The following is a 26932-nucleotide window of genomic DNA, read 5'->3' on the forward strand; positions in this document are numbered from 1 at the left end:
AGCTGACCAAGAAGGCTTGGGCAGCAGCCACGTCACGGGTCCCGAGGAACTGGGGAGGAGGGTCTCCAGCCCACCCTCCCCGCCAGCCTGCTGGAGGCCCAGTTAGGGAAAGGGAAGAGGGTGGCAGAGGGGAGGCCCTTCAAGCTCCAGGCCTAGCTCTTAAAGGGCCGGACTCCCCGCCCACCCGCCGCCTGCTGCCAAAGCCCCCTTGCAGGGCAGCTCCGGGCACGCAAGGTCCCGCCTCGCTCGCTTCGTCCGCTTGCTCACCTGGCGGGGATGTGGGAGGGGCGGGCCTAGAAGCGCAGCCAGGCCAGGAGCGGGGCTGTGCATCCCGCCGCCTCTGCCACCGCTGGAGCCCCCTCCCGGCCCTCTCTCCCGCCTCCTGCCTGGCGGGCGGGTCCAGCTGTGTTCCATTAGCGGCCCTGGCAAGTCCCCAGCCCCCTGGAACCGCCCCCTCTTCCCCCACCCGGAGTGGCCCGCAGTCCCCGGCAGGCACACGCGCGCGCCGGGTAGCATTCAGCCCCCAAAGCTCCGACGGGAAAAGTGGGGACCCGAGGCCAGCTAGAAGTGATCGAGGACCTCCCAGCCGGCTTGAGGAACACAGGCCCTGCTTTCCGTGCTTGGCTGCGCTGGGCTGCCTGGATTACTCAGTGAGGTGGGGGGGATCCCCAGCCACGGTAAGTGGAGGTGGAGGGGGTTGCCTCTGGGCTCTGGACTGCAGGGCTCCTTCTGCCTCTGACTTGCTGTGTCACCTGAGGCAAGTGGCATCCCCTCTCTGGACCTCAGTCCTCTTCTCTCTAGTGGGATGACCTGTAAACTCCATCCCAGTTCTGACTCTCCCAGCCCCCAAATCTATGCCTTTGTATTGGGATGGGATCATCTCTTTGGAAGCTGCTCTCCTTCCATCCCTTTAGCTCCCTGCTCTGGCTGGAGCTAGAGGAGTGGAAGCCAGCGGTCTGGAGCAGGAAGGGGACACGAGTGAGCACATCGATGTTCACGCCTCCACATGCATTCACATGCCTCTCACAGTTGGCAGCCCTTCCACTGACTGGCAGGAGGGGGAGGCCAGGATAGGGTCTGAGAGACAGAATGTGCCTACCACCAGGATGCGGGATGAATAGGGTAGGGGAACAGTTCTGCCCCAGGAAGGAGATTGGGGTCCTATCTCCAAATATATTGAGGTGAGGGGTTCTTCCTGCTCTCACCCCCTATCCAGAACTGAGGGAGGGAAAGAGAATTCCATATAGCTGGAGGGAATGAGGTCAGACTTGCATAAGAACTTCCTAACAGGAGGGCCTACAGAAGGGGTAGTCATAGGCTGGCCGTGTGCACGTATATATTTGCAAGCTGGTGTGTCTGGGTGTACTGGTGAGCATGTGTCTCTGCAAGCATGCCTGTGTGCAGGTACGACTGTATGCACAGGCTGGCACAAATGGGTCTGTGTGTATACGTGTCCATGTATCTGTGTGTATCATGCTGACACATGCATGACTGTGCTCTCGAACTGCCTGTCTCCAGGGAGGCCAGATGATGTATGGCTCTGCTGGCCGCTTGCTGAGTCCGTATTGATTTATCTGGGCCCATCCATCAGGGTTTAATAAAACTAAAAGACGAGCATCCATCAGCAGGGGAGGCTGGCAACAAGGTCCTGAGCCGGGTGACCTGCTCTCCCGCCCACTGCACCCATGGGGGAAGCTTCCTGGGCTCGCACACAACTGTGATGCCTGCCAGGAGATTTAGCCTAGTCGTCAGCCCCTGACCTTGTCAGCGCCAGACAGGGCTACCTGACTGAGCTGGGTGCAGCTACCCAGATACAAGATTAGCATATACCAATAGTATACAGTTTGATGAAATATTGAAATACTCCAGTGTATTGGCAAATAGCTTCTGCCTCAAACACCTCGCTATCCCAAGTGACCTGGCCTTCTAGGACCCTCTAGATCTCTCCTCAATCCAGCAACTATCTGCTGGCAGAGCCAGATGCTGCCTGGACATGGTTTCAGTGCTCCAGCCAGTATTCAGCTCCGACTGCTCAGTGTCTGTGCCATACCGGTGGTTAAATATTTTGAGTATCACCCCAGCCCAAAACCTAGCCCAAGGCCTGTGGTTGGGCATCTGAGAGGGGCTGATGCCTGGCCAGACCTCCTGCCACCCTAGTCCCAGTGCCTGGGCCCCCAGGGCTGGCTGCTGCTTGCCCATATGTGGTATTGTGCTCTGTGAGCACAGGAATCCACTTTCCTGGTCTCTATGGTTTTCAGGTGCTGTGGCTGTGGCTGTGGCTGTGGCCGACATCTCTGGACCGGGATGTGGGCATCGTGGGCTCCTGGCTTGTGGCTGCTCTGTCTCTGGGTCACCTGCAGCCATGGGGCAGACCCAGGTGAGATGACAAGTGAGGATCAGAATGCCATAGGCCTGACACTGGCTCCTTGAGGTGCGGGGTGGTATGCACATATGTGACTGTGGGCCTGGGTCATCTGGGCATTTATAGGATAATCTGGGGGCTGGGCTTGGGGTGGCCTGAGATGCTTGCCCACATAAGCCTGTGTGAAGTGAGCTAGAGAGTGTGTATTTTTGTCCACCTGTGTGTGTGTCTCTGGGCCTCTGTGTTTACATCTCAGAGTTGCTCTGTGTATCTGTACATACTCCTGGGTCTCTGTGTGTGAGAAGTACCCCTCTCCCTCATACATAAACCCAACCTGTGCCCCAAGAGCTGGTGGGGACAGCATGGTGGAGCTAGCATGGTGGAGCTAGCATGGTGAAGGAGGAGCAGATTGCTTTCCCTGCAGAGGGAAGCTGCATCCCCAGACAGGCCAGGCCTCTCCAGTCCTTTCCATGTTGGAGAATCCATCCTCCAGCCCACATGCTCCTCCTCCTCCACAGCGATCTTGGATAAAGGGCCCGTCTCAGGGCCCAGACGCTGGATGGAACAAAGGGTGTAGCTTTCCAGGGCCCAAAGCCAGAGGAAGTTGACCGGGCAACTTGCCCTGCCCTGCTGGGTGCCCTCTAGCCGCCTTGATGAGCAGAAATAGAACTCCTAGAACCCAAATCCAGCCAAAGGAGTCAGAAAAGCCAAGGTGCAGATGTGAAGGGTACATGTGACTACCTGTGGTAGTGTGTGCACATATGTGTCTTTATATGTGAGCACGTGAGTCTTACTTTCCTCTCCCTCACCGGGTCCCCTTGGGGTTGGGGCAGAAAATTTCAACATCTGTAAGGAATTTGGGCCTATTGCCAAGGGATGAGTCACCCATTGCTGCTGCTGATGCTAAAGACAGTGATGGTTTTCTGGTCAGACATGGGGGAGGAAGATTCCAGTGGGGTCAGTGGACCTAGAGATCCAGGATTCCTTCTTCCAGTCAGACATCCAGGAGTCCAGTGCTCAGCTTCTAGGAGCTATATTCATTGTCTTGTCCCAGCTGCCCCATCTACATTGATGAAAAGGCCTCTTTGAATCTAGCCTCTATCTCTCCTGTTGTAGCCATCAGCCCTAGAGAAGAGGAAGGCCTGTGGCTGCCTACTTGTCCTTTTGTGGTTTTAGAGACCTGAATTAAGCTATCCCCTTCTCCAGGAGACTTTACCCCCTTAATATACCCTGTCTGGAAACCCAAGACTCTAGTGGTTTCCTTGAGCTTGTGGTCCACTGAGACCCTCAGTCTCTTCTCCCTGTTTCATCAGGAGATTATCCAGGTGAAAACTCAATCTGTTGACTCACACTTGTGTCTGCCTTGCTTGTCTGCTTTGGCTGCGGAAAGTAGAGCCCCACCCATTGCTGACAACACGTGTACCAGCAGCACTTGGCATCCCTGGTGGCACGGGCATCTACAACTGCACATGCACTTGTATATAACACAGTGTGCATGGTCCTGACTTTTCCTTGCCCCTGAAGTGCTCCTCTGTCCCCCACTTGGGTATATGTCGTGGAAGGAGCACATGTAAATACATAGTTCCCCACCCCATCTGTAGGGTTGCCCAGAGTTTCTTTCATTCTCTTGCTAGCCTGGTCCCTGACTTGGGGTCTTCGGAGATTTGGGTTCTAGGAGTTCTGATTCCTGCTCTGCTGCAAACTCGCTTAGTAGCCTTGGGCCAGGCCTCAGTCTTCCCATCTATGTACTAGGGTGCCTGCCCTCTCCCCATTCCCAGGGTAGCCAGGGTCAGAGAGCAGAGGTGAGAGCAGTCGCAAGGCAGAGCCTAGCTAAAGATGCAGAGTAGGGAACATGAACTTGCTCCATCCCAGGTTCCCCAAGAGCCCGGCTGTGCAGCCCCCTCAGCCTGAGCCCACCAGATGCCCATTGCCAATTCTCTTCCAGGGGAGCGGTGCCCACCTTCACAACAAGAAGGACTCAAGTTGGAATACAGAAGCGACTTATCGACCAACGTGACAGGTGAGTGTCCATCTCATCCTGTTGTCCCCTCTCCACCATCTTCTTGGGGTGGCCTGAACCCCCCACCTGCCCAGCTGAGCTCTTCATCTGCTGTCTCCCCCGAAGGCTTCAATCTCATCCGCCGACTCAGCCTCATGAAGACATCTGCCATCAAGAAGATTCGAAACCCCAGGGGTCCTCTCATCCTGCGGCTGGGTGCGGTCTCAGTCACCCAGCCCACGCGGTAAAGGCCCCAGTGTGACTGCTGGGAATCCAGACTGAGGGCAACCACATTCCCCAGCAGCTCTGGATTTGGGGCCTCAGCCCAGGGGCAGCTGTGGGTCATTTTATCCCACTCCTTGCCAGGAGTCAGCCTGATCTTGGGCCTTGCAGGGTGGGCAGGAGGAGGAGACTGGCAGGCCCACCCTCTGTCCTCTCCTTATCTGGTTAGCAGTGGGGGAGGACAGGTCTGCAATCTATGGGCACCGTGAGGACCCCAGGATGGAGGTGGGAAATTGCAAGGGGCATGTGTGTGTGCATGTTTGTGCATGTGTGCGTGTGTGTGCACGCACCCATATATGTGAAGTCCAAACTCCCACCAGTCCCTGGGTGGTCTGGCCCCCGCTTCCCTCTCCAGCCTCATCTTCCAAAACGTTCCTCTTTCTTTCTTGCTGCTCTTGTCATGCTGAACACTTTCATCTTTTTTTCAGTATCTCTTCTCCTAGCCCAAGCCCAGTTATTCCCTCCAAGGCATCCTGGAGTCCTTGGAATCACTTACCACAATCATAATGAAATAGGGGAACAGTCATTCTGAGGATTCTTTGTTTATAGTCTTACCTCCCCCCAACCCATTAGACTTGAAGCCTCTACGAGGACAGGTCCCTTCTTTGTGTTTTCACCACTGACCACCCTCCCCCCCCCCATAGCCAGACCCACACTTGGCACACTGTAGGCCCTCAGTAAGTGTCTGTAGAATGTGTGGATGAGTATACGGATGTGTCAGTGTGGAGCTGTGTACCTGTGGTCTCTTACCTAAGCCTCAGGGCACCCTCCCTGCTCTCCCCCCAGACGCGTATTCCCTCGGGGCCTCCCCAGTGAGTTTGCCCTGGTGCTGACGCTATTGCTGAAGAAACACACCCATCAGAACACGTGGTATTTGTTTCAAGTGACGGATGGCGATGGGTACCCACAGGTGGGTCCGACCCCCCATTCCACCCCTCTTGCTCTTGGGGAGTCAAGCAGTCCCAGTTCAGTCCAACTTCTTCCCCAGCTTGTGATTTCTGGGGCCTCCCTACACCATCGCAGTGCCCACCCTTGAGGCCACCCTCACCCCACCAGCACCTATTCCATTTTTTTTAGGATGTATTGCTCTGTGACCCTAGCCAGCTTTTCCCCCCTTTCTGGGCCTCAGTTTCCCTTCCTGTGAAACGAGCTCGAGGGCCCTTAACTTTGTCATGTTGTGGCTCAGTGGGGGAGGGAGGCTCTGACTCCCTGCCCTGTGCCTTTCCCAATTTCACACAGATTTCTCTGGAAGTCAACAGCCAAGAGCGGAGCCTGGAGCTCCGGGCCCGGGGCCAGGATGGCGACTTTGTGTCCTGCATCTTCTCAGTGCCCCAGCTCTTCGACCTGCATTGGCACAAGCTGATGCTGAGCGTGGCCGGACGTGTGGCATCCGTGCATGTGGACTGCACATCAGCCTCCTCCCGGCCTCTGGGGCCTTGGCGACCTGTGCAGCCTGTGGGCCACGTCTTCATGGGCTTGGATGCTGAGCAGGGCAAACCTGTCTCTGTGAGTGCTAGGTTGGGCATGGACTCCTTCTGGGAGCCTGGGTGAGCTCCCTGGAACCTATCTGTCCAGGTCCTTCCTTTGCTCTCATGGTTTCCCGTGGACCTCCTGAACATATTAATGTGGCATTCAAGGCCTTTCATGATCTGGTCCCTATAAATGTCTGCATCACCATCTTCTGTTTCATCTCTCCACGCAGTTATGCTCTGGTTAATTCCATCCCAGCCATCCACCTCCCCTAATGCTTTCACACCTCTAGCCTTTGCCTCTGCTGCTACTGGCACCTGGAATACTTTTCCTTGCACACCTACCTGCTGAAAATCTACTGGTCCTCAAGGCTTGGCTTGAATGGTACCTCCTCTTCCCCTCTTCCTCTGGGCCAAGGCGAGCATTCCTCCCTCCTCTCCATTTTCCTTGCACGTGTAGTTTTGTTTTGCTTTTTGTGACAGCTATATTCTTGATGGTTTCTCAGGCCAGACTGGAAAGCCTCTGAGGGCAAACTCTGGGTTGGAGCCATCTCTGTGCCTCACTGGGGGCCAAGACAAAGCTACTTTCTAAAATGAAGTGACCCTTGTGTGTCCCCTACAGTTTGACCTTCAGCAGGCACACATCTACTGTGACCCGGAGCTTGTGCTGGAGGAGGGCTGCTGTGAGATTTTACCAGGAGGGGTGAGTGGCCCAGCCCCAGCACAGCCAGGAGGGTTTGGGCACCGCCCAGGGACACAGTGTGCTGGAAATGGTGAATTAGGAAGCCTAAACTTAGGATGAGCGGGTGAAGGTGGGGGATGGAGTCTGCTTTCTGTACTGACCTCAGCCCTTCCCCTACACTGGTCAGTGTCCCCCAGAGACCTCCAAGGCCCGCCGGGACACCCAGAACAATGAGCTCATCGAGATCAGTCCGCAGACTGAGGGCAAGGTCTACACCCGCTGCTTCTGCCTGGAGGAGCCGCAAAACAGCAAGGTGGGTGGGCAGGATAGACAGACATGGACACAGGTACAAGTGTGATGCGCCTTCCCTGAACTGGCTGCCCCCAGGGTCAGTCGGCCATGTGCCCAGGGGCAGAGAGGGCACTGGAAGCCCTGCCTATCTGTGTCCAACCCCTATTGGATTCAGGGAGGCAGAGACAGCCCACTGCATGCCCTGTGCCCGCCTGCCTGCTGGCATTGAGAGTTGTGCCTGTCTAGCTCTGGCACTACAGAGACCCTCACTGGTACCATCCCAGACCCTTCTGGTGAGAGAAGGACCAGGCTGTCACCCAAAGACAATTTCTCCAGGACAGGGATACGTGGGGTCAGAGGCCAGGTTACACTGCTTGCTGTGGGGCTCACTCACCTCCTGGGCTCAGCCCTGGCCAATACCAGGCTGGTTCCACACCCAGCACCATGGCCAGCTGCCCTGCCAGCTCCCAGATTCCTTAGGGGTGGCAGGGAAACCCAGTTCCTCCCTTAGCCCCACCCCCTGGCCGGGCAGCTCCCTGCCCACAGGCATCGTGCCCAGCCTTTGGCTGCAGGAACACAGGATCCCATTGATTCGTGATCTTGTTTTCTCCGACATCACGTGGGTGGAAGGAGAAGGAGGGGTGCCTCTGGGGATGCCAGAGTCCTGAGCAGGCTCTTGATGCCCTGGAAGCTGCCAGATATCAGACTGAGGGGTTCCTGGGGTCCATGCCCTGGCCTGGGGGCCCCTTTCTAGTATGGGCCCCAAAACTGCCCCTCCTCAAGATTTCCCCTTTATTCTGTCTGCTCAGGTGGATACCCAGCTGACGGGAAGAATCAGCCAGAAGGCAGAAAGGGGAACAAAGGTAGAGACAGTGGGTGGGCAGAGGAGGCCACAGTGTCCTCAGTCTGCCCTCCACATCCTCTGTAAACCCTTTGAGTAAGAGACTCTCCGCCCACGCTCTTCCCACCTGCCCCCACTCCTGGACAGAGCTTAGGGTATGTAGGTGCCAGCTCCAGGAAGGCAGATGAATGGCGGCAAGACAGACAGTACCTGGCACTGTCTAGGGCACCCGCTCCTGGTGGTTCTTGGGTAGGGGTATTGGAAGCACTGCTTTGTCCCCTCTGTTCCCCACCCATTCTCTTGCCTCCCTCTTCCCAGGCCCACCAGGAGACAGCAGCCGATGAGGTAAGCCTCCTATCTAGACTGGCAAAAAGAGCTTAGTTGGAAAGGTGCCAGCATGAGCCCTTTGGATAAGGCTTTGGGCACTGGAGCCTGAGCATGGGGGTGTGGGATGACCACACAGCTCCCAGCGTTCCTTGGGGGCCTGATGCTGGGCCCTGCCCACTGCTTCTTCTTGGGAAGGGGGTGTTTAACCTTGGACACTCCTGCTGAGCTGGCAGCAAATGGCTGTGGGTATCCTAGAGTGAGCCTAGGCCTTGGCCATGGACCCCAGATTCTGGGCCTCACTCTGCTCCAACATGCTGTGTGACCCATGGCCCACTGTTATTCCTCTCTGGGCTTCAGTTTCCTCATCTGAGAAGTAGTTTGGCTCTGGGTTGGTGGGAGTTGAAGGGCGAGGCCTATTTGATAGGATGTCTACCTTTGTGCTCCCTTGACTCCACCCAAGACTCCTGTGATGTTCTTGTGCTTGGTGTGTGTATGGGGTGGGGAATGGGGTGGAGAGGGCTGCTCCTGGGGTCTCAGACCTGACCTTTCAGCTGATCCTTCCCTTTCAGTGCCCACCCTGTGTCCAGGGTACCCAGGAGAGCAACGTAAGTGCATAGGGGTGTGTTGGGTGGGAGCTGGGCGTGGGCGTTGCCTAGAGGTTGGCTTGGCAGTTTCCTGGTTAAGGACAAGGGGATCTTTGTGCCCTCTTACACTCTCTCCTTGCCCATCACCCCATCCCTGCCAATCTAGGGCCACGTGGAAGGCAGCCTTATGCCCTGCAATCTGGGCAATGTATTGGGATCCAGGGTGGAATGGGGACGGGGTGGTGGCAGCAGAATCGGGGCCTTGATTGCACTCCCCACAAGGACTCAGGCCTGCTCTTCTTGGAAGATTTCCTGTGTCATCTTGGAGACAGAGAAGGTGAAGGACTGGCTCAGGGAGACACAGCCCAGCATTGGCTCCCAAAACCACATGTTGGCTCAGGGCCTCCCTTCCAATCCTTCTCTAGCTGGGCCTGACCCATCTTCCCTCTGGGGGGCCAGAAGGACAAGGGAAAGGGGCTCAGTGTGAGCCCAGATGGTATCCACCTGTGTCTTTTCCGTGGGCAGTATGAGTCACCACTTTCCCATAGCCTGACATTCTGAGTTGACACGCCGCATCGATCCAGAGAGGGCACAGCCCCCACTCCCCTCAGCTCTAAGCCCCTGGCCTGGGGGAACATTAGGAAGTACCCTTTTTGCTGCCTGCCCCTCTTTCCTCCACCAAATTCAGTACTCCACCAAATCCGGTAAGGCTGATGGTCCCCAGATGTTCAGGAGTTGCCATGGCAACCGAGCAGCCATATTATCCTAGCAACTAGGGGGTGGAGCTAGCCAAAGTCAGGTTAGAGAAGGTAGGTCAGACCCCTCTGGAAGCCTGACAGCATTAGGGTATAAAATCAGCATGTTTGTTGGCCTGGGAAGCAGAGCAGGAGCTGGGATTCAGATTGTTGGTCCAGCCACCATGCTGTGTGACCCTGGCTAAATTGCTTGCCCTCTCTGGGCCCCTGGTCTCCTCTCCTCCCTGACATGATTACATCCTCTCTCCTCTGTCCCCTCAGGTCACAATTGGCCCCTCTGGGCCCCAGGTGAGTCCCAGATGGAGAACAGGACACTCCTGCCCTCTTCAGTGGTGCTAGCCCATCTCACAGCATGTGGCCCCTTGGCTGTGTCTTATATAAGGGCTCCCCAAACCTGCATAGGTGTGGGGTGATTAGATGTGCATGTGTGTTGGAGACAGTAGGTAGTTGTGTGTATATAAGGATGTTAAGAACTGCCCTTTTCCGAGGGCCCACTGTGTATCGGGCCCTGGGTCACCCACGTGCACTCTGACCTTTCTGAACCCCCTCAGGCGTCTTGTGGGGTGGGTACTACCATTTTACTTCGGGAAAACCGAGGCCCAGCTGTACACACATGTGTGACTGGTGTGTCAGTGATTGTGTGTGTGTGAGGCTATGGGCATTTCTGGACATGTTTGTATGTGTGCAGCCCATACTGGTGGGGGTGAACCCGTATACCCGTGGGTGCAAATGTGAGATCTCACACTCAAGTGTGCCTGTGAGTATATGATGTAATTCTTGGGGCCACCTTCCTCTGCGTGCTAAGTGGTGCTGAACACTTTACCTCCAGGGTTATATTTCTTCCTCACCACAGTCCCTTGAGGTAGGTGCTAACATGAATCCCATTTTATTGATGAAGACACTGAGGCTCAGAGAGGTCACATGACTGGCCCTGAGTCACATGCTAATAAGCGGTGGAGGTAGGATTTGAATTCAGGCAGTCTGACACTCACCATTACGGGTTTCTGCCACTCCACGTCTGTGTGTCCACACACATGTGTCCTGTGCCCCTGGGTGTGCTGCGTGTGAGCTAGCATGCTTGGGTAGGGGTGTGGGGGAAGAGATACCTTCTGCATGAGACTATAGATTTGCCAGATATAGCCTTTTGGGGTGGGAGGGACACTCAGATGAATGCATATGGAATCCATATGCTGTGTGTGAGGTGGGGGTTGGGGAGGGCTGTGTCCATGTGTGGTGGATACGTGGAGAGGACCAGACTGGGGAGAGCTTCCTCTAGGCTCTTATGTCCCCTTCTGGTCCCAGCCCTTGTTTTACTCTCATCCACAGGGAGTGAAAGGTGAGCGCGGCCTGCCTGGTCCGTCAGGACCCAAGGGAGAGAAGGGAGCCCGGGTAAGTGCCTCAGCCACGGCCACGGCAGGACCTTCCCAGCTGTGCCCTGGGGTTGGGCTGGGCTATGAGCCATCATCCTATCATCTCAGCTAGAAACCTGCAGCCTGGCCCAAATGGGAGATGAGGGCCAGGGTCTCTCCTGGGGTTACTGTGTAGAAACCTCTATTTTCTAGGGGGACCTGGGACTGTGGGGTTCCTGTGCCCATCCTTCTCAAAACAGGTCTAGGTGACTCCCCTAGGAGGCTGCCCTGATCCCTTGCTCCCTACTCCTACCTCTAGGGCAATGACTGTGTTCGAATCTCCCCGGATGCTCCGCTTCAGGTAAGATCTGGAGGAGAGGCCTGCTTTAGGGCCAATATGGAGCCAGCCTCTAGGGAAGGGGCTGTGCCCTCAGAAGCCTGTGGGGTGACCCAGGCCCCTCTCAACACCTTATCTCCCTGCTCAGTGCTCAGAAGGCCCGAAGGGAGAGAAGGGGGAGTCAGGAGCCTTGGTGAGCATGGAATCAGGGACAGGGTGGGGCTGTGGAGTCCTGGCCCAGCCTCCCCCCGCCTCCTCTTTCCTCACCTCTCTTTTGTGTCCTTCCTGACCTCAGGGACCTTCAGGACTCCCAGGCTCCACAGGCCAGAAGGTAATGGGCCTGGATTTTGAAGGGTGGGTGTCAGGGAGGTCTGCGAACCCTGCAGACATGAGGAGGGAGGTGTCCAAAGTCAATCTAGAGGATAGTGTCATTGGGCCCAGAGTTGGCAGGGCCCTCCAGACCTCTCAGTCATCTTGCCTTGTCCAAATTCCCACCAGACCTGGAGGGAAAAGCCACAGACTCTCCGAGTGAGTGGCCTGGCTGGTTTGGAAGTTCTTTCTGTTGCCTACCCTACTCTGAAGCCATTCAATCTCTGGGGAGGCTGAGACCACATGTCCAGAAAGCAGTCATCCCTCCCCAGATGGAGCTGTTCTGGTTCTCCCAGCCCCTTCCCTCACCCCTAACCACTTTGACTCTTCCTTCTTCAGGGCCAGAAAGGCGAGAAGGGAGATGGAGGCATCAAGGGCTCGCCGGGAAAGCCAGGCCGAGATGTACGGTGCTCAGGACCCTTCCCCATCATAACCCCCACATCCCTCAGCACGTAGTCTTGAAATGCAGAAATATAACCATCAGAATCCTACCCGCTACCCTGCTCAGAGAGTACAGAGACCCAAGGAGGGAAGGGCTGTGTCCTAGGAGGGGCCTCCTGATTCCCAGCCTAAGAGCTCTGACCTCTAATGCCCCTGAGGTTGACATCTGATGAACCTAGGGGCACTGGGCGGAGTCTGGCTTTGGGGCGGGGCAGTGAGGGCGGGCAACTGGGTATTTACACGGCCCAGTGGGGCTTCTGTCCCAGGGAGGTGCCAGGCAGGCCTTGGCTGTCCTTACACCCTGCCCCCCATCCACAGGGCCGGCCAGGAGAAATCTGTGTCATAGGGCCCAAAGGGCAGAAGGTGAGTTGTGGCCATTTGAGGGGTAGAGTAGGTGGTGGGGCTGAGGCGGCTGCTCTCTCACACCCACTTTATGTTTGTGCCAGGGAGACCCTGGCTTTGTTGGGCCCGAGGGGCTGGCAGGAGAGCCTGGGCCCCCTGGCCTCCCTGGGCCCCCTGGGATAGGACTTCCTGGGACCCCGGTGAGTACCTCAGCCCCTCTGCCATCCTTCCCTCAGAGACCCTTCTCCTGCCTGGCCAGGAGTGGGGAGGTAAGGCTCAGTCCTGGGGGTCCTGGTTGGGGGAAAGGACCAGTATGGATCTCACTGGAATGCAACGGCCCTGGGAAGCCCCTGCCTGACCCTGTTTCTTTCCTCAGGGGGACCCGGGTGGCCTACCAGGCCCCAAGGGAGACAAGGTAAGCACATACAGAAGCAGGGACATGTGCAGGAGCCCCTGCTGGGTGGGAGGAGAGATGAGAATGGGGACAGGGGCAGCTGGGGTGGGGAAGGGACGAGGGGGCTGGGCCCCTTGTGGGCAGTGTCCCCATCCCAGTGCTTGCTGACGAGGGAGGCTTGGCCTGGGTTCCAGGCATTGGGATGGGCAAGCCCAAGTCTGGTAATGACCACAGTGATCTTCACTGGAGGGTCTGGACTAAGCTCATTTTAGGGCCTTGTGCCTTAAAGAGCAGAAAGCCCTGGAATTGTCTGTCCACTGTGGCTTCACTAGGGTCACCTAGATCACCCCACGACGTGCTGCATTGGGGAAGGGGCACACAGAGGCCTCATTTTCCCCCTTGCTTTGCAACCAGAAGGACTTGAGTTAGGTAGGGAGAAGGGCAGGCAACAGGAAGGGAATGTTTGTTGACAAAATAGACCAAGAGGAGATGGGAGGTTTGGCAGGATTGTCCTGCCATCCAGAGAGTGGACTGGATGGGGAAGGGGTGGATGGGCTGAGGTCAAGGCCACAAACCTCCTCCTTAACCCTTTCTTCTGACCACAGGGCAGCTCCGGGGTGCCGGGAAAGGAAGGTCCTGGCGGGAAGCCTGTGAGTGACCCCAGGCCAGTGAGGGAGGGAGGGCACTGCCCACCATGACCAGGTCTGCACTACCAAGGCCTCTAGAGGAAGGGGCCTCGGTCCTCAGGTCCTCTCTGCCTGGGCAGTAATGCTCACTACTTCTCCAACAGGGGAAGCCAGGGGTGCCGGGGCTGAAGGGAGAGAAGGTGAGTCCCAGACCCGGTTGCCCGAGAGTGGGGTGGGAGCATGAGCCTCTCTCTGAAGGTGACACTGAGCATCAAGGGTGCTGGGCTCAGGGACACCCTCCTCCACCTTTTTTTCCTGTGGCATGCGTGTGTGATTACTAAATAAAGAGCCTGGCTTGGGAGTTACACAGCTGAGTTCAAATCCCACCTTGGCCATGCACATGAACGTGGCAAGTAAATGAACTTCTCTCTTGGCTCAAGTTTCACATCTCTAAATGGGGCACAACGATTTGTTATGGCTCCTCATGAGGATGTAGTTTTGTGATGTCCAGGAATCATAAGTTGAATGAATGAGTCTGTTGAACAGAAAGTCCCTCCAGTGTTCCTGCTGTCCACTTTGATGTTGGGAGTAGGGCCCTGGCCCACCCCATGTCTAGAGCTCCTTGTCTGACCCAGGGCCTCAGCCCTACCTTGTCCACTCACAGTCTCTCCCTTCTGCTAGGGTGACCCCTGTGAAGTGTGCCCAACACTGCCTAAAGGGTTCCAGAACTTTGTGGGGCTCCCTGGAAAGCCAGGGCCCAAGGGAGAACCAGGTGATCCTGCACCAGCTAGGGTGAGTGCCCTGGGTGGCCATTCTGGGACTCCACAAAAAACCTGGGGTGGGTAGTCATGGGGAGGAGTTGGGCGAGGGGCTGGGAACTTCTCATGGCCATAGAGATGTTGTGGGCAGAGAGTCTAGTCTCCTAGCTCAGGGGTGTCTGGGACTGAACCATAGAGTTTAGGGTTGGGCTAGAAGGTCACCTCAGGTCTCCATGGCAACCAACCAGAGTCCTTGAGCCAAGGCTTAAGATGCCTTTTGGGCAAGTTGGGGTAGAGCCAATGCTTATAGTGAGTGAGGCTGTGCCCTTCTCCTGGGATTGGGTGTTAGTTGGGGTGGAGGAAAGGAGTAAGCAGGGCTGGATTTGGGTCCTAGCCTGGACTCAGAACCCCACTCCCTCACAGACCATTTCTTTCAGGATGGCCTGGGAACTATTGGACAAAAAGGTGATCGGGTATGTATAGGCACTTTCCGGTGGGGTGTCAGCCTGGCCTCATTTCCTCCATCTGTTATAAGGTTTGATGAGCCGTGGCCCTGGGGTGCTGACCTTGAACCCCCTGACACCCCTGGGTATTTGAAGGGTTTGTGGTGTGTGATATTGCTGTCCTCATATATGGCTAGGAAGTTTGGGGTGCCCCAACATACTCAGTCTCAGCCCATAAACCTTTTCTTCCTGCAGGGAGACCCTGGCATCCAAGGCCTCAAAGGAGAGAAGGTGAGGAACCCCATCCTCTGGCTGCCCCCATCTGACTCGTGGGAGCCTTTCTGATCCCTTCTCTTCCTTCCTCAGGGGGAGCCCTGCTTGTCCTGCAGCTCAGCTGTAGCGGCCCAGCATCTTGGGCCTTCTACAGGAGCCAAAGGAGACGTGGGCCCTCCTGGTCTCGGTTTGCCTGGCCTTCCGGTGAGTGACTGCTTCCTCCTAGCCAGGCCAGGCCAGGCCAGGCCAGCGCATCCTTGTAACACTGGTGGCCTCCCTGACTCCCTAAGCCTAGAGTCTCAAAGCAGAGACCAAGAGGGATGCCCAGAGGCAGGTGTCCCAGGTCTGTAGCCTGGTCTCTCCCTCTACCCCTGTGCTAACCCAGGACTCCCTCTTAGAATCTCTGCGTGCCCAGCTGTATAACAGAAGTAACTGTCCAGTGACCTGCAGGCTTGTAGGATTCGTTTTTCCGAGCTGGCCTTTCTCGGTGGACACTGGGACCCATGGAGTCTTGGAGGAATGGGAGTTGGGGGATGCTGTGACTGTGACTTGCTTGTTTTTCAGGGGAAAGTTGGGGCTCCAGGGCCAACAGGGCTGAAAGGAGAGAAGGTGAGACCTGATTAGATGTCAGGGACACAGGGACTTCTTGGCAGGGAGACAGGGGAGGGGAGCCGCTGGGTGGGGGATAGGGACAATATAGACAAGAGATAAAACTGTAAATCCACAGAGAAGTAAATTCATCAGTATTTTGCAGACTGGAGTCAAAGAATTTATTTCTGAGGGCCTGCATGTTCTCCAAGAGAGTTCCTTAGTGTTGTACTTTAAATTTACTGATAATCCAAAACAATTATGGACATTCGAGACCACCTTATAATAAAATAATAGCCTTTACACTTCTTTACCACTTACTCTGTGCCAAGCAGCATTCTGTACATGTGTTGACTTGTTTCCTCCTCCCAAAACTTTATGGGCTAGGTCCTACATTACTCCCATTTTATGGAAGAAAAAGAGGTCCAGAAGGCCAAGTAAATTGCCCAAAGTCACACGGGTGTTTGGGTGCAGACCTAGGATTTGAGCCCAGCGAGTCTGATTCCAGAGTCTGTCATCTTCGCTGCTCCGATGGGTCACTCAATTTCAGTGCCCGTGTGAACGTTTATATTTGCGGCTGCGTTGGAGACAAATGACAACATCGAACTTATAACACAGTCTTACTCAAATGAGGGGTTCTGTGGGTGTACAAGTGTTCAAGTGTGAGAAACACAGGGATGTATGTTCAGACTCAGCTCTACCAGCTCTACACCTGTCATTTCTCAAATGGAGCTTTGCACTCCCACCCACACTCGCTTCCTCTTCCGGTCTTCCCCAGCTGCGTAAATGGCATATACCCAGCTCCTCAAACCTCCTCAGACCCGAAACCCGGCAGCATCCTTGATTCCTCCCATCCCCACATCACCCACATCATCTTCTCCATCCGAAAGCTCTGCCACCGCATCTCTCAATTCCCCCCACTTTGCTCACCTCCATGACCGCCATTTCGTCTGGGTCCCCATCATCTTTCACCTGGATGGTGGCGGCAGCTGCCTACCTGGCCACTGCTGCTCTTCAGACTTGTCATCCAGTAGCTAATGTGGCTTTGTGTGTGTCGGAGGGGAACTCAGGTTACATTATTTCCCTGCTCAAAATCCTCCCATGACTCGACTTTGTATGGAAGGCCTGCTGTGCCTCGCATGACCCTGGACGCCTGGTCCTGCCTGCCCCTGCAGGTTCATCTGGCCCTCCTCTCCCATTTCCTGCGCTTTTGATGTGCTGCCCTCCTTCCTTCCCGGAACATGTCAAGAATGTTCCCACCTCTTAGATTTTGTACTTGTGGCTCCCACTGTCTAGAATGTTTTTCCTCTCTACCTCCCCCTAGTCTTTCATTGACTGACTTTAGTCTCGTCTTTCTGATAACTGTGGTTAACCCTTCTCCGATCGTCCTGTCTAAAACAGCCTCCCCTGCCTTCTTTGTCTGATCACCCTGTTTCTTTCTTTCACAGCACTCATTGCCTTTCACAGTTACTATTATTTAAAGGTTCTTGGTGTCCCCACAAGGGTGTAAGCTCCACAGGCATGTTTGTCTGCACTGTTCACCACTACATACCGGCACCTCGCCCAGTGCACAGCACTTCCGGGGGTCCAGCCAATGGCTGTCGGAGAAATGAACTCCTGATCTTTGTGTGCTGGGCCAGGGCAAAGGGTGGGGCTGGGATTCCGCAAAGTGAGGCTGGGAGCAGAAGCAGGCTGGCTACAGACTCTCCCAGAGACCTTGAGGAAATTCCTTTCCCTCTCTGGGTCTAGTTTCCCTAGCCAGGAGATGAGGAGGGTAGACAGGGGGTCCCAAGTTGCTATTCTGGTAGTTTGGGAGTGACCTAGTATCTATATGTTTCCCAGCTTTGACCCTGTGTTCTCTGCTTTGCTCTCAGGGTAATTTTGGGGAGGCAGGGCCAGCCGGCAGTCCGGTAGGTGTGCTTTGGATGGCAACAGCTCTGGGGAGGAGGACAAGGTGGGAGGTGGGGAGATGATAGGCCTGGGCAGCATGGCCCAGGCAGCTGCTGGGCATCATACATGGCTTCTTTTGGGGGGTGGGTAATTACATATATTGACTTACTTATTTAAATGGGGATTGAACTCAGGACCTCGTGCATGCTAAGCGCCTACTCTACCACTGAGCCATACCTGCCCCCCAACATGGCTTTGTATCACACAGGGGCCTCCAGGACCAGTGGGACCCACAGGCATCAAAGGGGAGAAGGTGAGTCTGAAGACATTCCCCGCACTGCAGCCAGGGGCAGCTTCCTAAACACGCGCTCATCTTCCTCTACTTCAGATCCTCCAAGGCTCCCCACTGCCTGAGGGTAACATCTGATTTCTCAGCAGGAAGTTCAAGACCCCTGAGGCCTTGGCCCCCACCTTCCTTTCTTACTGGTTTTCCAACAATCTCTTTTGAGATATCCCTTGCCCAGCAGACGTGCTACATCAGGCCTGGCCACACTCCCCAGCCCGAGTCCCCAGCCTTGTGTGTCCTTGCTTGGCAGGGGGAGCCTTGTGAGGCATGCCTCACCCTGTCTGAGCGTCAGGATGGGGACAGCCACGTGGTGGCCTTGCCTGGGCCTCCTGGAGAGAAAGGGGAGCCTGGGCCTCCAGGCTTTGGGCTGCCAGGAAAACAGGTGAGTCCTGGGGCCTGTGGAGGAGGGACGTAGGCAGGGCTTGAGAGGGGTGGGCTGCCTGGGTCTCCCGGCTCCCTGCGAAGTGGGGAGTAGGTGGGAGTGTGTGGAGGGGCCGGGGCCTCTGTCCCCAGAGGGAGGCAGATGAAGGCCCCTGCCCTTCATCCTGAGACACAGCATGCAGAAAGAGCACCAACCTGGGACCACACAAACCTGAGCTCAAAGTCCAGCTCTGCCTTTTAGTGACACTTTGACTTGGGCAAGTTACTTTCCATGTCTGTGCCTCTGTTTCCTGCACACAGTGTTGTTGTAAAGCCTGGGACAAGCATTCAGGAAGTGAGCATCACCACCATGGTGACTGCTGTCATCACTGCCCGGCTCACAGCAGCGAACACTGACAGAGTGTACACTGTGGCTTACGCACTGCCTCACACACATCAGCTCTTCTAATCTCACAAGAACCCTACTGGGTAGAAGCCTATGCCCTTTTTTATCATCCCCATTTGGCAGATGCGGAAACTGAGGCACAGAGAGGTTAAGTAACTTGCCAGGCTCACTTAGGCAGGGAGTCTGGCTCAAGACTTCTCTTAATTGACCCAGTATTGCTTCACTAGAATGAGAGCAGAGGCTTTGGTCTGTTTGGTATACTGTACAGTCCCAGGTCTCACACAGAGCCAGACACTGGGCGGTGTCTAGTATGAGTGAGTGGGTACTGAAATGTTTTCTCCTCAGGGCAAGGCTGGAGAGCGCGGACTGAAGGGGCAGAAGGTGAGAGAATTCAGTGGGCACCACCTCCTCGCAGATGCCCTCCCTGCCTCTTATTCCTGATTGCCCAGTGCCCACTCTCTACTCCCTGCCCAGCCCCCAGCCCCAGTGAAGGGGTCTTTGAGGGCCTACAGGTCCCAGGAGGGCACCGTGCTCCCAGCTGGGTCACCTCTGCCCTCCTTGAACCCTACTCCTTACAGGGTGATGCTGGGAATCCTGGAGATCCTGGAACACCAGGCACCACAGGGCAGCCGGGACTGTCGGGAGAGCCTGGGGTTCGCGGCCCTGCAGGGCCAAAAGGAGAAAAGGTCAGGCAAACGGGGTAGGGTGCAGTTTGTTGCATGTGCAAAAAGAGATCAAGCTGAGAGCTAACGAGGGGAAGGACTTTGGAGTTAGGCTGTGAGCCTTCCCCTATGGGATGCCAGAATCCCTGGGTGGAGGAGTGATTCTGGGAGAGCTAAGAGTGTCGGGGGCCTGTTTTGAGGTCCCAGGCTGAGGTGGGGGCAGCGGAGGGGCAGAGCTCTCAAAAGGGCACTAGGATCCGCTTTTTGATGTCTCCTCTGGGCCTGGCCACCAGCCCTGTCTCACTAGCTCTTGGCTGTGCCCGACTCTCACCAGGGTGATGGCTGCACTGCCTGCCCCAGCCTGCAGGGGGCCTTGACCAACATGGCAGGATTGCCTGGGAAGCCAGGCCCGAAAGGAGACCCGGGGCCAGAAGGCGTTGGCCGGCCCGGTAAACCGGTGAGTTCTGGCTACCTGCCTTCTCGTCCTTCCCTCCCTGGGCTTTCCTTCTCTCCCTCCTTCCCCCTTTCCCTGCAGGATCCATGGGTCACCTGTGTCTTTTAGGGCCAGCCTGGTCTACCAGGAGTTCAAGGGCCCCCAGGACTGAAAGGCCTTCAGGTATGTGTGGGTGTGGGGTCCTGAGCTACAGCTGTGTGGGTGAGTATGTGTAGGGGGAGATACACTGGGGCAGTGGGCCTGGAGTGGAGGAGGATCAGCTGCAGGGTAGGGAGAAGGTAGAGATGGAGGAGGTCAAGGAGGAGGGGCTGGGGCAGGGATGAAGGGTGAGTGCGGCGTCTCAAGCCCAGGCTTGTCTTTCTGCCTCTTCAGGGAGAGCCTGGGCCTCCAGGAGTGGGAGTCCCGGGGCCCCAGGTGAGTCTCCAGCCTTACCTTTGCCCGCTTGCCTCCCAGCACTTCCATAAGCCAGCAGCTCACTCCAATCTGCCACCAGATGCTCAGGGCGCAGCTCTGGGATAAGGAATTGGGCAGCAGCCCTGGCCTGCCGATGCTTCTGTCTGGGACTTTGGTTTTGACCCCCTGCCCCTCTCTGACCCTTAGTGCCTCCTTGTGGAGTTCTCCTGAGTTTGGGCTGGCAGATTCCCCACCCCAGACCAGGTCTGCCACTGGGGCAGGTTGGCTTGGGCAGCTGTGGCCCAGTCTGCCTTTTCTGACTTGCAGGGGGAGCCTGGAGTCCAGGGTCTGCCTGGCATTCAGGTACGTCTGCCCTGGGCCTGGAGGAAATTGGCAGGGGAAGGGACCACTCCAGGACAGAGGTAACTAACTGTGCTTCCATCTGCAGGGGCTTCGGGGATCTCGGGGACCACCTGGCCCTGCTGGAGAGAAGGGTGCCAAGGTGAGCCTCTGCCTCCTTGGGCACTAGGCTTGCCATACTTCGCAGTGTCCTGGCCGTGGGCACAGGGGATGTGGGAACTGAGTGATGCCTGTCAGGGGGCTGCCCAAGGCCTAGTCTCACTTGCTGGATAGTAGCTAGCTTCAAATTCTGCCCCCACAACCTTTGTACCCTCTCTTCCACAGGGATCTCCAGGGGTGAAAGGAGCCACTGGACCTGTGGGACCTCCTGGCGCCAGTGTCTCTGGGCCTCCGGTAGGCTCCCTCTCTGTGCTCCACACTGGGGACATTGCTGGGACCAAGGGTGTTGCCGCTGGGAAGAGGACACGGGCCTGACCCTGCCAGTCCCAGCAGCACTGGGGATGGGAGGAGAGCAGCCTCAGCCTAGCCCAGCCTTGGAGAAGGAAGACTACACTGTTTCGAAGGAGCACCTAAATAATGACAATATTGAACGCCACCATTTTTTGAGCAGTGACGGTGCCGAGGCCCTGTGCTAAGCTCCAAACAGAGAGTCACTTAATCCTCACAATAGCTCTGTAAGGTAACAGCTAGTATTATACCAGTTTTGCAGATGAGGAAACTGAAGGTCAGAGAGTGAGGAGACAGAGCCAGGACTTGAACCCAAGTCCGTCCACAAACCTTGGAGTTATTCAGGATCATCCAAAACAGAGCTGCCCAGTAGATCTTTGTGATGATGGCAAATGTTCTATTCTGCCCTGCCTGAGATGTAGCCACCAGCCCCATGCCTCTACTGAGCGCTCAAAATGTAGCTAGTGTGACTGAAGAACTAAAATTTACATTTCATTCAATTTTAATTATTTTATTATTCTTTAATTTAAAAAAATTGGGGGGGGGAGAGGCAATTAGGTTTATTTATTTTTGATGGAGATACTGGGGATCGAACCTAGGACCTCATGCATGCTAAGCACGCACTCTACCACTAAGCTATTATACCCTCCCCCACTCAATTTTGATTATTTTAAATTTAAGTAGCCACACATGGCTATTGGCTACCATACTGGGCAGCACAGATATATCTAGGTCAGCAGTACTTCCTACCTCATTCCCCTCAAGGACCTCCCTTTATTACTGTCTCACCAATCACTCCCATGTTTTGAAAGATGTGTCTGTGGAACAAATTGCATAGATTAAGTAATAAATGTGTTGCCTTATTTTTATTCATCAAAGACCTGTATAATAGTCAGCTTCGACTCCACATGAACTCACTAGAATTTCACAAGATGATATAATTCTAGCCTCAATCAAAGAAATGCTACCTTTCAGCCAGCCTGTTCCATGCCAGGTCTTGGGCAAATGTATAATTTTCCTTAGGCTTTTGATGATGTTGAAAATAGGCCAGTGAACCGTATCTTTTCTATCTTTATGGTTCCCTAGAGAAATTCCAATCCCAGTTTGGGGATCACTGATGGATTCCTCCTGAGGGTGTGCGGAAGCCCAGAGGGGCCAGTCTCACCCAGGTGCCTGCAGTCAGTCTGTTTTGCCTAGCAGAACTGGGTAGTCAGGGTCCCCGCCTGTCCCAGGGAGCCCCCGGTAAAAGCAGAGGTAAAGATGAAGGTGGCCCTGGTTCTTAAGGAGCTTCGAGTCCCACGTGGGAAGGTGGCATGACCTGCAGGAGAACAGCCATCAAAATGCCCTGTGTGGCTGGCTGACCTCTCTAGACTGTCATCCCTCAGGCTGAGTCCCATCCAGGAGACTTCCTAGTCCTGAACCCACACTCACTAGTTGTGTGACCCTAAGTGTTGCAGAAAAATGTGTTACAGCTCAGTGGAACAGCTCAGTGTTACAGCTCGGTTGTGACAGCAACTTGGATCCAGGTGAGAGACCAAGCAGCACTTGGAGAGTTGGAGAGCTCAGGTTTATTATGCCAGCAGGCCCAGAGGAGTTAACACTCCAAGCTCTAGACTCTGTAGGTTTACACAGGCTTTTATAGGCTACCAGTTTACACTTTGCAACATCATATGCAATTAAGATATAACAAAAGTTGACTAATTAGGAACAAGCTTTGTAGAAATGGACCAATCAGGAGGGAGAGAAGTAACCAATCAGGAGTGAGCTCCATGCAAATGAAGTACTACAAACAGACCAATCAGAAGTTAGGGGAATGGGCCAATCAGGAGTGAAGGAAATAACCAATCAGGAGTGAGCTCAGGGAACCAATAGTATTTTAGGGATAAGTTCCACTTTCCCAGAAATAAGCTGTATCAGAGGCAAAAAGTAAGATAGAGCGTCTGGGCCAGGGAACCCAGGTCTGGCAGGAGAGTAGTGGCCCTGCCTGGGGGTCCTGCTGGTCTTTTTTATGGGGCTTCCCACCTCATAAGCAAGTGACAGTCTCTCAGAGTCTTCAATTCCTTGTTGACAAATCGGGGCTGAAATTCCCATCCCCCCCTTGAGTTAATGAGAGTACTTTTATGATGGGGAGACTGTGGATCAAGCACTAAAGGGAGACAGGAGAGAGCAGACCTAGGTGCTGCTGTGCTGTTGGGTCCATTACAAAAATCTCTGTAAGCCTCCACTTCCTCACCTGTAAAATGGGACAATACTGTCCTGCAGGGAGGGCTTGGGGTGGGAATTCCATCCAGTGCTCTCAGACAGGCCCTTGGCCCAGGGTCTGACACCCAGAAGGTGCTCAGGAAACGCCAGTCTTCCTCCTCCTTTCTCCTCTTCTTGTCTCTTGTGCCTACAGTCTCCTCCTCTAGAACGTGGGCACAGGGGCACGGGTTCCAGGGGAACCCGGTGCTGCTCCTGTTTGTCCTCATCCTCTGTAGAGGGGCCAGATGGCTGGCTGATGTCCAGCCTCACCCACTGACCCTGGGCTCTCTCCTTTCAGGGCCCTGATGGGCAGCAAGGACAGATGGGACTTCCGGGAGCCAGAGGGATGCCGGTGAGTACCGAGTCTCAGGGCAGCAGGAAGCCATAGCTGCCACTGCTGCCACACTCCTGTCTACTCACCTCCTGGTGTTTCTTCCCTGCAGGGTGAAAAGGGGTCGCAGGGAGAGAAGGTAAGTTCCAGGGACCTATGACCAATATTCTAAGGAAATTAGCAGCCCCTAGAGCCCCACCTGGGTCCACTCGGTTGTGTCCCTGGGCTGGAGGATGGGTATTGAGGAGTCATCCTGGTCTCCTTGCCACCCACCAGCTCCCTGGTTCAAGGTTGCAGGAGCCCCAAGCACTTCGCACTTCACCTGGTTGCTGGCCCAGGGCTCAACCAGAATCCCAAGTTCCCCCTGGGGGACAGCTTCATTTTCAGATGGTTGCTGTGTCACAAGACAGGGGAAGGACCTGAGTTCGGAAGGATGAGTGAGAGGACAGGGAGGTGAATGACAAGGAGAGAAGGGCACAGCAGTCAGGCTGGGCCAAGGGGAATGGGGCTCAGTTCCCGTGCATCAGCGGACAGTGGTGAAGCTAAAAATGCAGTAATGGCAGGAGCTGTTGTTTGCCGAGTGCTTGTCATGCAGCAGGAACTCTGTATACATTCATCCATTCGTCCTCATGACAGTCTTTGCATTTGGTATTATTTCCAATTTACAGACAAGGAGACTGAGGTTCAGAAAGGTCAAACAGATTGCCCGAGGGCATAGTAATAGAGGCAGATTCTGGATTGAAACCCTGCCCTCTCCATCTCTAGAGCCTGCTCTGCCTCCCAACTGTCGCTTTCCAGAGGGTCCTCCATCCTTGCCCTTTTCTGATAAAGGCTCTTGTCTTTTCAGGGCGAGCCAGGGGAGTGCTCTTGCCCCTCCCGAGGGGACCTTGTCTTCTCTGGCATGCCGGTAAGTGGTGCCAAGAGCCTTCCCCCCACCTGGGGGGAGAGGCCTGGCTTCCTGCCTCGTGCCCAAGGTGCCTGGGCCCCTGCGCCCCGGCCAGCTGCCTCCCCATGCAGCCCTGCGCTTGGTGTGGACGTTGCCTATAACCTCTCCCCTTCTTTTGCGACCCCCACTCCCACCCAGGGTGCTCCGGGACTTTGGATGGGCAGCTCCTCGCAGCCGGGCCCGCAGGTGTGTGTCGCTTGTCTCCTCTGTCTCTCTTGCCTGCCAGCGCCCCGTGGCTTGCCCATCCTGACACCAGGCCCCCAGCGATGGGGCAGAGCTCTCTTCTGGGTCTGATGATTTCTTCTCTCCCTCAGGGTCCTCCAGGTGTTCCCGGACCACCAGGCCCCCCTGGGATGCCTGGACTGCAGGTAAAGAGGGAGAAGAGAAAGAGGAGTTTGGAGGGGGCAGGGCAGCAGGGCGCATGCTCCGAGCTGCATCCCACGTGTGCTGTTCCCCGTCCCAACGCATGCACGTGTCATTTCTCGCTCCTTGTGCTCCTGCTTCCCAGAGTGGTGCGGAGGGCCCACTGGTCCCTGAGGGCAGGCTCTGTACTCCCAGCCCTTTTTCAAGGAGTGCCCTGTTGTGTGTAGCCAAGCTCAGGCCTTGGTCATCCGTCAGGAACCCAGAATCTGGGTCAGCTAACAATCCTTGACGCGGGTACAGAGCTCACCATTTTGGAGCACATTCAATATTCATTTGTGCAACAAATATTTTTGCATACCCGCTATTTTCTTTCTTTCTCTTTTTTTTTTAAATACCCGCTATTTTCTAAGCACTGTTTTAGGTGCTATTAAGATGGCAGTGGACAGAAAGAAAAACCCCTAGGAGCTTGCACTCTAGTAGGAGAGACAGAAAATAAACAAGAGAAATAAATAAAATACGGTGTGTTAGAAAGTGATTTGTGCTGCATGAAAGTTAAAGCAGGGAGTGTGGATAGAAAATGGGAAGAGCCCAGGGGAGATATTTGAGAACAAAGCTGAAAAGAAGGGGGCATTTGAATCAAGACTTAAAGGGAAACAAGGAAAAAGAGGGGGAAGAAAAAAGAAAAAGAGAAAGACTTGAAAGAAATGAGGAGTGAGCCTGTGAGGGAGAGGATTCCTGACAGACCATGCAGTATGTGCAAAGGCCTAGAGGTCGGAATGTGGCTGCCATTTCAGGGAATAGGAAGGAGGCCGGGGTGTGTGGTGAGAGCAGTAGGAGTTGAGATCTGAGTGGCATTGTGATTAGAGTGTGCGTTCACAGCCAGGCAGCCTGACTTTGATTCCCAGCTCTTCTGTGCGTTAGCTTTGTGATGCTGGGTAAGTTACTTACCCTCTCTGTGTCTCAGTTACTTCATCTGTTAAGTGGAGATAAGTACAGCACCTACCTCATGGGGCTATTGTGAGTATTAAGCATTAATGCGTGCTAAATGTACAGAGCCCTGCCTAGCCCACGGTAAATAAATGCTCAGAAGGCATTAGCCATCATTATGGATGACAACTTCTGTTATGATTTTTACATCCATTCTCTCTCACTCACCTGAGCCTTACTACATCAGCTCCAACAGGAAGGCAGTGTTAGCCTTAAGTCACAGCTGGGCAAACCGAGGCTCTGGGAGGTGAAGTATCTTGTCTGAGGTCATCAACTAGGAATTGGCGGCACTGGATTGGGGCTTCCCGTGCAGAGCATTTTCTAATGCTCTCCGCTGCCATGCAGGGCAGCTCCCCCATGTTTGCATGCCAGGCCACACTTCCCAGAGGCCCTGGGAGGCACAGACAGTGGCTTCTGTGTATCTGGCTCCCAGCTTCTAAAAGAGTGATTTTCACCTGAAGAGGCAGAGCAGAATCACATGGAAGCTTTTTACAAACTACTCCCCGCAGCCCCAACAATTTTATATCCACCCCCGACCCAGGCAGAGAATCTGCTCTGGTGGGCCCCCATTGCTGATGGGAGCCTCTGTCGGGATCCCCATTCTCTCCATATTGTCAGGAGCTCAGAACTAGAGCCAACTCTAGGTCCCCTACCGGCCAGCCACACCTTTACCAAGTGTCTTGGCTTCCGGCTGCAGTGCCAGGAAACGGGAATCAGTCTGCAGGGGGCTTGCCATTTGCTTGGGGAAGCGTGAGGGTCATTTCAAAGTGACCCACTGACAAGCGCACGCTGATGTCCTGTGAACCCTGCCAAGACATGCTGGGGGAACGTGGCAGAAAAGAGTGACTGCCACCGAGTCCGGTCCCAGGCACCAGAGTCCTCATCTGGTGTCAGTGCTGGAGACTAAGCCGAGGCTGCTGCTCGTGGGCACCTGCCCCTCATCTGGCAGTCTCTTTGCAGTCCTTTCAAGAAGGCGAGGGCCCAGCAGCTCCTCTCTGCAGGTGCAGGAACAGGCTCAGGATAGACAGCATCCAGAGCCTCAGGAATATAATCTCATGTAATCCCCGTCCACTTCTCAGAAGAGCAGCTGAGGCACAGAGGTTTAAGAAATGTGCAGTTCTATAGCTAAGAATAGATGGTGCACAGGCACCGCTTCACTTCTACAGTAGGACAGGTGGGAGAACAGCTCTGGGAGGGCGGGAAAAGAAAATCGCAGAGTATCAGGCTTGAACTA

The 26932-nt window shown here is 55.1% G+C and overlaps 1 protein-coding gene across 7 annotated transcripts in view; it reads left to right on the forward strand.

Annotated features, from left to right (window-relative positions):
- The first annotated feature begins 303 nt into the window (after positions 1-303).
- The window catches only part of COL16A1 (collagen type XVI alpha 1 chain), a 50669-nt gene continuing 24040 nt past the window's right edge, over positions 304-26932 (forward strand). For 2 of the 7 annotated variants that reach the window (XM_072974895.1, XM_072974897.1), the window contains exons 1-43: positions 304-677; positions 2259-2377; positions 4308-4382; positions 4488-4605; positions 5430-5553; positions 5883-6149; positions 6735-6815; positions 6982-7107; positions 7895-7948; positions 8245-8271; positions 8823-8858; positions 9854-9880; positions 10919-10981; positions 11261-11302; positions 11427-11471; positions 11574-11609; positions 11987-12049; positions 12407-12451; positions 12535-12630; positions 12807-12845; positions 13430-13474; positions 13615-13650; positions 14132-14242; positions 14646-14681; positions 14907-14942; positions 15018-15128; positions 15489-15533; positions 17387-17422; positions 17671-17715; positions 17999-18130; positions 18860-18895; positions 19093-19200; positions 19511-19633; positions 19739-19792; positions 20003-20044; positions 20351-20386; positions 20472-20525; positions 20708-20776; positions 23370-23423; positions 23515-23541; positions 24250-24309; positions 24487-24534; positions 24663-24716. In XM_072974895.1, coding sequence (XP_072830996.1) covers positions 2305-2377; positions 4308-4382; positions 4488-4605; positions 5430-5553; positions 5883-6149; positions 6735-6815; positions 6982-7107; positions 7895-7948; positions 8245-8271; positions 8823-8858; positions 9854-9880; positions 10919-10981; positions 11261-11302; positions 11427-11471; positions 11574-11609; positions 11987-12049; positions 12407-12451; positions 12535-12630; positions 12807-12845; positions 13430-13474; positions 13615-13650; positions 14132-14242; positions 14646-14681; positions 14907-14942; positions 15018-15128; positions 15489-15533; positions 17387-17422; positions 17671-17715; positions 17999-18130; positions 18860-18895; positions 19093-19200; positions 19511-19633; positions 19739-19792; positions 20003-20044; positions 20351-20386; positions 20472-20525; positions 20708-20776; positions 23370-23423; positions 23515-23541; positions 24250-24309; positions 24487-24534; positions 24663-24716 — 2835 coding nt within the window. In that variant the 5' untranslated portion in view covers positions 304-677; positions 2259-2304. The remainder of the gene's footprint in view (positions 678-2258; positions 2378-4307; positions 4383-4487; positions 4606-5429; positions 5554-5882; positions 6150-6734; positions 6816-6981; positions 7108-7894; positions 7949-8244; positions 8272-8822; positions 8859-9853; positions 9881-10918; positions 10982-11260; positions 11303-11426; positions 11472-11573; positions 11610-11986; positions 12050-12406; positions 12452-12534; positions 12631-12806; positions 12846-13429; positions 13475-13614; positions 13651-14131; positions 14243-14645; positions 14682-14906; positions 14943-15017; positions 15129-15488; positions 15534-17386; positions 17423-17670; positions 17716-17998; positions 18131-18859; positions 18896-19092; positions 19201-19510; positions 19634-19738; positions 19793-20002; positions 20045-20350; positions 20387-20471; positions 20526-20707; positions 20777-23369; positions 23424-23514; positions 23542-24249; positions 24310-24486; positions 24535-24662; positions 24717-26932) is intronic. The other 5 variants (XM_072974901.1, XM_072974896.1, XM_072974899.1 and 2 more) reach the window with 5 other exon arrangements.

Source organism: Vicugna pacos, chromosome 13 (assembly GCF_048564905.1).
Source record: "Vicugna pacos chromosome 13, VicPac4, whole genome shotgun sequence".
Taxonomy (NCBI): domain Eukaryota; kingdom Metazoa; phylum Chordata; class Mammalia; order Artiodactyla; family Camelidae; genus Vicugna; species Vicugna pacos.